Source organism: Didymella exigua (assembly GCF_010094145.1).
Source record: "Didymella exigua CBS 183.55 unplaced genomic scaffold M421scaffold_10, whole genome shotgun sequence".
NCBI lineage: Eukaryota > Fungi > Ascomycota > Dothideomycetes > Pleosporales > Didymellaceae > Didymella > Didymella exigua.
Window position 1 is genome coordinate 451,490 of NW_022984784.1, and position 10,101 is coordinate 461,590.

A 10,101-nucleotide genomic window follows, 5' to 3' on the forward strand; every position below is an offset into this window, starting at 1 on the left:
CCGTGCGCGCGGACGCTGAAAGCGAGACGTTTGCGTGCGAAAATAAAAGAGAACAAACGGTAGCAACTCACGCCGCCTGCGCCGCTTCAATAGGAGGAGATGAGGCTTGTACCTAAATCTGAGCGAATCGGTCTCCGTCTCATGTTTAGCGCAAGTCAGGATTCCGAACACAGTAATGAAACTTGGCAAGTTGGCGGTGCCCTGGCGGCCAGGGCTATTTTCAGTAGGTGGGGGTCAAATCTCTGATTGACGCGTTCCAAGGCCGCAGCAGGGCAATCCATTTTCACCAACTCAGGGAACACAATGTGATCAATTTGCACAACCTGGTGGTTGACAGGGAAGTATGCTGGTGCAATAATGGTATTTGACGCCTAAGCTATGCATAGTAAACACGCCTCCCGTCGTTTCGAACACGGCAACGCCAGGCTACATACAATACTCGTAATTACATTACCTGCCCCTCAAAATACGGCCTGAACCTGGACGCTTCCTGAAGACCACATTGCTGAACAGCCTCGTAACATGACATGAGGAGCGTTGGGAACTTGGTAGTCCAGTACCTCAGATATCCGTGAGGCAACGGGCCGACCTTAGCTTTCACATGCTCGTCCATATCTTCGTAATGATTCTTCTTGTTCCTGAGCGCACGAAGCAGATCCAGGATCCGGTCTCCGGTGTACTTGCGCTGTTTTCCGAGCGAGTCGATGAACGCTTTGTCGAGCTTTGCGAGGAAGTTCATTCTATGATCCAAGATCTCTTCGGCCCAGTCTTCGAGGATTGTCAGGTGGTTAGACGGAGGATCACGTGGCTCACGCTCCCAGTGATCGGAACAGTCGCAGAGGAAGTTCAGACGCTTCTCGGCTGACCAGAAGAACGGATGGTTCATGACCTGCAGAGCAGTGGGGCGATCTTCAGGGCGAGTCTTCAACATCCACTGAATGAGCCAGTACGGCTCTTCCGAATCATCGCCCAAGCGAAGACCCTCAAGATTGGCCTTCTCCTTCTTGATGTTGTACTCACGCATCTGCATCCAGCCTTCCTCGTCATCGAAGGGGTGAGAACCGTTCGTGAGAACGTAGTAGAACACGCAACCAAGTGAGAAGATGTCTACGGCTCGCTTGACACCTTGTGCGACAGGATCGGTAGATGTAGAGGAGTCGCGGGAATAGCCAGTTGAGCTGCCTCTGTCCACGTCCCTTGGCTGTGATATCAACTCAGGAGCCTTCCACCCGACAGTACCAGCATTGCCAGTAGTACCGATGAGGGTACTGACGTTGTCTGGCAAGGTTTTACAGAGCCCGAAGTCAGAAATCACCAGACGTGGGCCCTTGTTCTGGGTTCGTTGAGGGTAGGCAATCAAGATGTTCTGAGGCTTGATGTCGCGGTGAATGATCCTCAGGCTGTGCAGGTGGTTAAGACCATTCGCAAGCTGGTACAGCGTACGTGGAACGTCTCTGTTGATCTCGTTGACAAGGCGTCGTTGAGTATCGGTGAGATCCTCGCCAGGCCTGCCGTCTCTAAACAGGTCAAACAGACTGGCCTGGCACATCTCCACAGCGATGTACAGGAAATTTTCGTCCTTCTCATCATCAAAGTAGCGGATGACGTTAGGATGCAGATCGCTCTCCTGAAGAAGCTTGACTTCTTGCTCAGCCAGCCCAAAGTATTGGGGCAGCATTCGCTTGATGGCCACGTCGCGGTCCTGAGTAAATGTTTAGGTCGAATCCTATCAGCTTGAAGATATCTATACTTACGTTCCACTTGCCTTCGAAAACAAAGGTGCCACCACTTCCATTACCGAGAAGTTTATCTTGGTCAATGGTAAGTTTGCCAATTCTCTTCATGTTGGAGACATCCTGCATATCGTCGCCATTCATGGTGACTTCGTCGGGATGTAGAGATGGGGGCGGGTCGAGCTTCTTGGCAGCGTCAACGATACGGTCGACATCGTCCTCTTCTTTTTGCTGATTTTTGTTGAGCTTGCGACCACCACGCTTGCCCCTGTGCGTCTTCTTCTTCTTGGTTGGGGTGGCAAGAGCGCCATTAGGATCTTGTATGGCGCTGTCAGTAGTGCCGTTGACTGCAGAAGAAGTCTTCTCAGATGAAACTTGGGTGGCGTCATCAGAGTCGCCCTCTGTTGGCGACGATTGTTCGATGGTGGTGGTTCTCGAGAGGGAGAGTTCCGCCTCGTCATCGTCCGGTATGTCAAAGCTGACGACTTTCCTCTCCTTGGCTTCTGCGGCGACAGACGCCTCTACAGCAGCCTCCTGAACTGGCTCGGATGGGCTTACAGCTTCAGCAACATATTCCACGACAGGCGCCGTGTCCGCTGACAAGGTGTCTGGGATGCCTTCATGCTTTGTCTCTGGCCTGACTTCAGACTTTGCCTCGAGCTGCGCTTCTGGCTGCACTTCAGGCTTGTACTCTGCCTGGCTGCCTGGCTTGAACTCCGCCTCAGAGATTGTAGGCGAAGAGTATGTAATTGGAACCTCCTTGGCCTTGCGAACCTCAGGTGATTTATTGAAGAGGCTCACAAGCTTGTCGAGCTGGGGAGGATACTTCATGACCGATACGGTTCCAGCCATGACCAAGAAACAGAGAAGGATGGTGTAGACAGCGGCGGCTCGTGTCTCGATCATGGTCTCAGTACGGGGCGGTGGGTCGATTGCTGGCCTTTCCATCGGCGAAGTCTCCGGCGGTCGAGAAACAGGCTGACCTTCCTCGGCATGATATGCAGTAGGAGCAGCAATTGCAAGATACCTCGATGGCGTTTCAAGCCTTTGGTCCAGCTTGTGTACTCCTACTAAGTTCTGCTGGTCCGGAAGCGAGTGAGGGCCATCCCAGTCGAGCAGGTCTTTGTACTCGTAGCAGGGAGCGTCTGGTGCACCATCTGTCACCACAGGATAGTTCTGCTCTGAGAGCGCGTACCAAGCTCCGGTATCGGTGGTGTTCAGCCATACATGCTTAGCCCTCTCCTCTGATCCTACCTTGCCCGCGGGCTGTGGGAGCAGAATCAAGGCAGGCTCAGGCGAGTCGTCGTTCATGGGTCGAGCAACGTCAAACACACGTGCTACGGGATATGGCAGGTTCTGCGTAAACACAGGCTTGCCGCGAGACTTGCCGAGTCGATTGTGGTCAAGAGCCATCACCTGTCCGTTGTACCTGCTGTAGATGTATTGGTTGTCCATGGTGCTTGAGTACTGTATCTGCAGGTCGCGATCGCGGTTGTTTGGTGCCCACTCTGCATACTTGATGGTGCAGATGTGCTCGTTGCTCTGCTTATTGTGGATGCTGATCGTGTACTGCGTCTGTCCGAGGTTGATGGATCCTGAGCATTCCCGCTCCTGCGCGTGGAAGTAGTCTCTGCCTTGGGGGGCACAGCTCTCGTCGTCGACCGAGTATGTTCCGCTGGGGCTGAAGCTCTTCTTGATCTTCCCTGACGCGGCCTCAACAACGAGCATGAAGGTAGACTTCTCGACATTGTAGACGACTGGGAGCGCAGGGTCTTCGCTGGAGTAGGGCGCCATGTTGGCGAGTTGCTTTACAGTCATGCCTAGCCTGTGGAGGGCCGGGTAGGGGCCGGGCGTGAGGAAGTAGAGGGCTCCGTCTTCCTTGGGTTCCACGATCCAGACAAACGGCTGGTCCTGGAGCTTTCCGGCATCGTCCGATCCGTTGCCGTTGTAGATGGTCTCGAGCATGGGCTGGCCGGTCAGCTCCCATATCTCCTGTCCTGTGTATCGATCTCGTGCGTGGATGCGGCCGTCGACGGTCGCCAAGAGAACAAAGTCCTCAACTTCCCAGTCCTGCAGGGAACGCGCACTCGGTGCGAGGGCACCTGTGGCTGCGTTGGCGGCAGAGGGGGCTCTGACAGCGGAGACCGCTGGAGCAGAGGAGACATGTGTTGCTAGGGCGCTCTCATCCTGGGCAAAGACGGGAGAGTTCGGTCGGTGCCTGGCGACGCGGCCGGCACTCTCCTGTGCGTGGGTGGATTTCCCCTGGTTGGGGTGGATTGTGTGTGCAAGCACACTGCGGGGCGGCTGTTGCTGCTGCTGAGCGACGGCGAGGAGCGACGGTCCAAGGATGACGATTGCCAGGATCGTCGTGAGCGTGAGGCCAGCACCCGGCGGCCGGCGCGGGCGTGGCATGGTGGTCGGCGTCGTCTACGATGCGGGCGGCGATGCCTGAGGCAAGCTGTGGCGGTGGAGGTGATGGGGCATCGATGGGCAAGGGATGGCGTGGTAGAAGACTGAGACGATGGATGCCTTCTAAGCCTCGATATTAATGGCGCGCGGGGAGCTGAACGTGCGACCGGGCCTCTCGGAGCGGAACGTTAGGAGAAGGCCGAGAGGGCTTGGGGGCCGGGGTGGGCTAACAAGCGGAAGGCTGCCCTGATCTTCCCAGATTTAGAATTTTAGATGATCCCCGCGGCGCTAGAGCATGTGTAAGGCTGAAGGCCTCTCGGAGACGGTAACGATGGGAGAATGATGGTAACGATCGTTTTCGTTGCTTGTAAGGGTCGACGGTGAAGAGTTCGCGGGCGAAGGGTCCTTTGTGTGACAGCTGGGCGAGCCATGATTTCCCAACGTGAGCCCTTCGTTCACCCAGAACTCCAGAGCATCGGCCCTACACCAGATCAGCAACTATCTGCATCGGCCCTGCGTCGCTGCAGCTTCTCCTGCATTGGGCTCCATTGCTGCCACTGCTTGCACGTGTGTGCTCACGCATTTCTGCCATGGCACGGTGCAAACCTGGCCGTTTTCCAAAAACTGCCTTGGCTGCCCTGAAGACATCCCTCCATCTACTTGAGCCATTGGATCATCAACTAAAATCGTCACGATGGAAGGAATAGCTCGATACTCGAGTCCTTGCATCACTCGATAACGGCAAGGTGTGAACTCTGTCAAACACCGGGTCCCGTCATCGTCTGCAGCTGGTTCGATACATCTCGTTGGCTCTAACACCGACTCGCTCTTGACTCCTAGAAGCGAGACACTACTGCATCGAGAGCCGCCGATGAGCTACGTCTGTGCACTCCACAGCTCATGTTGCTAACACAACACATGCAATTTGCAACATTTGTCTTGAATATCGTAGCGCTCTATCACGCATACAAATTGGCAAAGGATCATAATCTTACAATGTCATTTGCATCATTGTAATCGTGGGTGTGCGAATGCTGAAAGGCTCATCGGCGGCTCTCAGGTGCCGTACGAGGCGGAAGAGCATTTCGGTCATACTTCGAGGGTTTTGACACGAGCTGACATATGCCCGGCGGCGTTCGGTACAGTTAATCACAGTCAATGGCTTGAGCGCTTCTATTAACACTACCGCTCCCTGCAGTTCGTGTTGACTTTGTACCAGGCATGTGAAACTGTCGAGCGAGGGTGTACATATGCAAGGTCTGAATCGTGAAACACAACTTCTCCTATGCCCAGCCACCCGTCTGCAGACGTCATGTCCGATTCGAGCTCCTCACCTAATGCTAGCTTCGTGCCCACACCAATCACTGTCATCACGTGTAGGAACTGGCCAACGTCTTTGACGGCATGAATTTCGTTTCGTGATGTACACTTCGTCTGAGCCATTGTGCTATCATGCTGGGGTCACACATCGTACAGCAAGCTTACATGCGCTCGCGACGACGAGGAGCTGACCTGATGATGTTGTCGACACGCAGGAGCAGCTCTGCGGCCTCTGATGCCGAGGAGACGACTGCGCGCTTGAGCTTGTAGCTCTCGACGACACCCAACTCCCTCATATCCGCAATACCGCCACTAGGCGACATCAGGTCGAGTCCTGAACTGGTGAGACCCGAGTAGACCGCCTTTCGAAGCCGTGTAACGAGGTCGCTGGAGTCAAGACCTGCGTTGTCAGCCAGAATGGTGGGTAGCTGCTGCAGCGCCTTGCCAAATGACTCGACGGCGATGGCCTTCTTGCCCTCCACGTTCTGCGCAGCCTCGGCAACGGCCTTGGCCATGTTCATCTCCGCACATCCACCACCAAGTGTTGTCCTGGGCTCCTTGACTGTTTGTGACAGAACCGCAAGGGCGTCGTGTAACGATCGTTCAGCCTCATCGAGAAGCTGCTCGGTAGCACCACGGAGCACAACCGTACAGGCCCTGCCTGCCTTGACACCAGAGAACCTGATAAGGGTGTCCTCGCCAATGATAACCTCCTCGATCAGGTCGCACTCGCCGATCTTGACCTGGTCTGGGTGGTCGAAAGTCGATGTGATCTCTCCGCCGGTGACAAGTGCCAATCGCTCGACGCCGTCGAAGTCTGCGTGCTCAATGGAGCAGATGCCGGCATCTGCGAAGAGCTGCTCTGGCCAGTTGTAGATCAACTGTCGGTTGACGAAGCAGTTGATGCCGTGTGCCTTGATACGCTCGACCTTGGCCCTCATCTTCTCGCGTTCTGCCTTCTCCAGTTCGGCCAGCTTGCCTGTGGAGTCGACCTTCACCCTGGCGCCAAAGATCTTGATCTTGTCTGTGTCCATTGATGTGTTTGCAACCAGGATCTTAGCGTTCTCTATCCTCTTGGGCTGGTTCACACCGAACTTCTTGTCCAGAATGAAGCCATCGTCAAGGTACGAGTCCTTGAGCTTTCCTCCTGCCTTCTTGATGATCTGGATGTGTGTGAGGTCGGTCGAGCCGCCTAGCTTGAGAACGGCGTCGACTGCGAGCTTGGAGAACTGGTCGCGGTCCTGACTCAGGACCTTGGAGCTAAGTGTTGTCCTTGCAATAGCCTCGAGGTCGTTCCTGAAAGCATCCTGATCGTGGCTGCGATCTGTTGCAATCCTCTCGAGAGCGGTCAGCGCCGCTTTGCTCGCTATCCTGTAGCCCTCGATGATTGTCTGGGGGTGGATCTTCTGGTCGACAAGCTTTTCGGCTTCGCGGAGGAGCTCTGCGGCAAGCACGGTGACTGAGGTTGTGCCGTCACCAACTTCGTCGTCCTGGACTTTCGAGATATTGACAAGCACTTTTGCGGCAGCGTTGTCGAGGGCAATGGCCTTCAGAATGGTAGCGCCGTCGTTTGTGACCAATATCTCGCCTGTGGAGCTGTGTATTTGCGTGAGTTTGGCTTTACCGGAGTATTCGTGGTGGAGGGTTCGTACGCAGACTGAAGGATCTTATCCATTCCCTTCGGCCCCAGTGTGCTCTTGACCAAGTCGCCGACGGCGATGGCTCCTACGAATGCGGAGAGACGCGCATTCTCGCCCTTCTCCTCCGTGACATCGTCCGCAAAGATCTGAGTGGGGTTCGACTGCAGCGGTATTGTTAGCGGACGAGCTGTTTTCGCAGATTACGCAGGGACATACCATCTTGCGAGTGGTGGTAAACAAGCAAGGAGGGGTATCTAAGGGGATGTGGGGTTGCAGGCTGTGGTGGCCTGCGGACGCGACTTTTTCGAGTTGCCCGCGATTTTGCACTGTTTGGATCCGGGCCCGTGCCTTCCTCGCAGCCTGGAGCTCCGAGAGCTTTCAGTGCACAACACAGCTCAATGCGCCGCGCCCGATACAGAGTCCTCGAATACAGAATACGCAATATTTACCCAACATCTCCGCTGTTGATTGTCGAGGAACTTACCACCCCACCATGTCCAAGCGACAGGCTTTCGAGCCTCTCGAAGATGTCGTCGATGCGCCATCACCAGCTTCGAAGCGAGCGCGAGTGGAAGATGTCGACATGGACAAGCCGCAAGCAAATGGCGCATCCAAGAACGGGCGCCTTGTCTCTCCGCGACTGGTGGACAAAGAGAAGATCGACATGCTGGGTGCAGATGCCGTAGAGCACGAAGAGCTTGAGGAAGCAGGGGCGCTGGATGGCATCGACGAAGACGAGTCAGCCATGGCTGCGCCGAAGAGGCAGATTGCACCAGAAGCTGGATACACCGACCTGTACCTCGACACAATAAATCGCAAAGTCCTCGACTTCGACTTCGAAAAGCTATGCTCCGTTACGCTCTCGAACATAAACGTATATGCCTGTCTCGTCTGCGGAAAGTACTTCCAAGGCAGAGGACCGAAGTCGCAAGCATATTTCCACGCGCTCGAAGAAGGGCACCACGTCTACGTCAACATGGAGACAAAGAAGGTCTACGTGCTTCCGGAAGGCTACGAAGTGAAGTCAAAATCACTGGACGACATCAAGTTTGTAGTGGACCCGCGCATGAGCAAGACAGAAGTAGCGCGGTTGGACAAGGAGCCTAAGGTGTCGTGGGATCTCTCCAACAAGGAGTACACCCCAGGCTATGTGGGCATGAACAATATCAAAGCGAACGATTACTTCAATGTGGTCATACAAGCGCTGTCGCATGTCGTACCTCTGCGAAACTACTTCATGCTCGAACATTTCTCGTCGAGACCTCAAATTGCGCAAAGATTCAGTACTCTAGTACGCAAAATCTGGAATCCACGCGCGTTCAAGACACATGTGTCTCCCCACGAGCTGCTGCAGGAGATTGCACTGCGTTCGTCCAAGCGCTTCAACCTGAGCGAGCAATCAGATCCAGTCGATTTTCTCTCGTGGTTTCTCAACAACGTTCACTTGGCTGTAGGAGGCTCAAAGACCAGGCCTGGGTCGAGCATTGTTCAAAAGGTTTTCCAAGGGACTCTGAAGATTGAGTCGCAAGAGATTACAGCGCGTGCCGATGCAGGAGATCGTTTGAGGTTCGAAGATGCTGCGGTCAAGTCGACGATCACCAAATTCATGATCCTCACTCTAGACCTGCCAGCTGCACCGCTGTTCCAGGACGCGTTAGAGAAGAACATCATTCCTCAGGTACCCTTGACTACGATTTTGAACAAGTACAATGGCATACAGCCCCAGGAGAAGATGAAGGACCGAGTACGATACCGCCTTCTGCACCCCCTCCCACCATATCTGCTGTTCAACATCAAGCGCTTCAGCAAGAACAAGTTCGTATCAGAGCGCAACCCCACTATCGTCACATTCCCTGTCACATCGCTAGACATGTCGCCATATGTCGAGCCCAATCCAAAAGAACACCCACCCGGTGAGCCAATCTACTACGATCTCGTAGCCAACATCACCCACGAAGCCGTCAAGAAGAAGGATGACAGTGTAGAAGGAGAGCAGGAGTCTAAAGTCTGGAGGGTGCAGCTCAAAGATCGGAGTCAAAACAAGTGGTACGGCATCCAGGACTTATTTGTCGAAGATGAGAAATCAGATATCCTTTTCACGAAAGAGGCATATCTTATGGTTTGGGAGAGACGGAGAACAAAGTCAGCTGCGAATGGCAGCAGTACAGGCAAAGCTTAGTGCCATCGCAAGTCTGGCAGGCTACATAGATTTGCGCGTTAAGACTGTAAGTTTGGACATGTACACTCTGAGACCTATCAGAATGAGATGGATCGTGTGGCACGTATGCAGAGGCTGGAGGCCTTCGTTGCTAGCGCTGACTGCGCTCCTTCCAAGCCTCTCAAGCATAAACCTGGTGTGATGTGTCTCAGAAGCTCTTGTGCCGCGTCATGGAAGATGGTGCAATAGACATTAGAAGCGCACTCCTGTCTTATGTATTTTCAGTCGCGACTGCTGTGGCTTGCGGAGTGTCATTTCCATTTAGGAGACGTGTTCCGATCCTCCGTCCGCTGCCAGCCGAATTTGAGTATATACAAGCTTGCCGTCAGCACAACTCTGTGCAAACGAACAAACATCAGCTCTCATACCTGGACCGCGAAAGACGTTATAATGCACGAGTAATGCCGAAGACATGGGAGCTCTGCAGCGACCGCATTCTCCACCGCATTTCCACGGATTCCTAGAGTACCGGTAGGCCACGCGTAGATGCGGTGAACCGATGACAAGAGCTAGGCAACAACTGCACGTATCGGGCAGGTAATGCGCAGCTAGAAGCTGATTCTGAGTCGGAGATACGTACAGAGTCAACTACCAACTCATTGCCTGGCAAACAGTACGGTCAAGACGACTCAGCGCGAGCTCTCACACTTCGTAGAGTGGAGAGCCGTACAAAGCCAGCGGTGCAAATCAGGAAGTAGATGTCAGTCCCAATTTGCAAAAAGACCACTGGGCTCGAGGAAATCATCATGGCCTTGCAATCCGCGCAACAGATGATTACTAC

General features: G+C 54.2%; 4 protein-coding genes across 4 annotated transcripts; 2 read left to right on the top strand and 2 right to left on the bottom strand.

Moving 5' to 3' along the window:
- Positions 1-445: 445 nt before the first annotated feature.
- Positions 446-4,145, bottom strand: M421DRAFT_60165 (uncharacterized protein; the record flags this gene model as incomplete). The annotated part of the gene is made up of 3 exons (XM_033595758.1): positions 446-1,702; positions 1,755-2,286; positions 2,383-4,145. 3 exons carry the CDS (start codon positions 4,143-4,145, stop codon positions 446-448), a joined length of 3,552 nt encoding a protein of 1,183 aa, XP_033449936.1.
- Positions 4,146-5,219: 1,074 nt separating this feature from the next.
- M421DRAFT_419470 (T-complex protein 1 subunit beta) lies at positions 5,220-7,389 on the bottom strand. Its single transcript, XM_033592127.1, has 3 exons — positions 7,319-7,389; positions 7,115-7,263; positions 5,220-7,058 (listed from the first exon to the last, which is right to left on the bottom strand). Exons 1-3 carry the CDS (start codon positions 7,319-7,321, stop codon positions 5,624-5,626), a joined length of 1,587 nt encoding a protein of 528 aa, XP_033449937.1. The 5' UTR covers positions 7,322-7,389; the 3' UTR covers positions 5,220-5,623.
- Positions 7,390-7,595: 206 nt separating this feature from the next.
- M421DRAFT_100169 (cysteine proteinase) lies at positions 7,596-9,281 on the top strand (the record flags this gene model as incomplete). Its single annotated transcript, XM_033586488.1, has 1 exon — positions 7,596-9,281. One exon carries the CDS (start codon positions 7,596-7,598, stop codon positions 9,279-9,281), a length of 1,686 nt encoding a protein of 561 aa, XP_033449938.1.
- A 104-nt stretch (positions 9,282-9,385) lies between these two features.
- Positions 9,386-9,861, top strand: M421DRAFT_126690 (uncharacterized protein). Its single transcript, XM_033587340.1, has one exon. It carries the CDS (start codon positions 9,491-9,493, stop codon positions 9,782-9,784), a length of 294 nt encoding a protein of 97 aa, XP_033449939.1. The 5' UTR covers positions 9,386-9,490; the 3' UTR covers positions 9,785-9,861.
- The last annotated feature ends 240 nt before the right edge of the window (positions 9,862-10,101 follow it).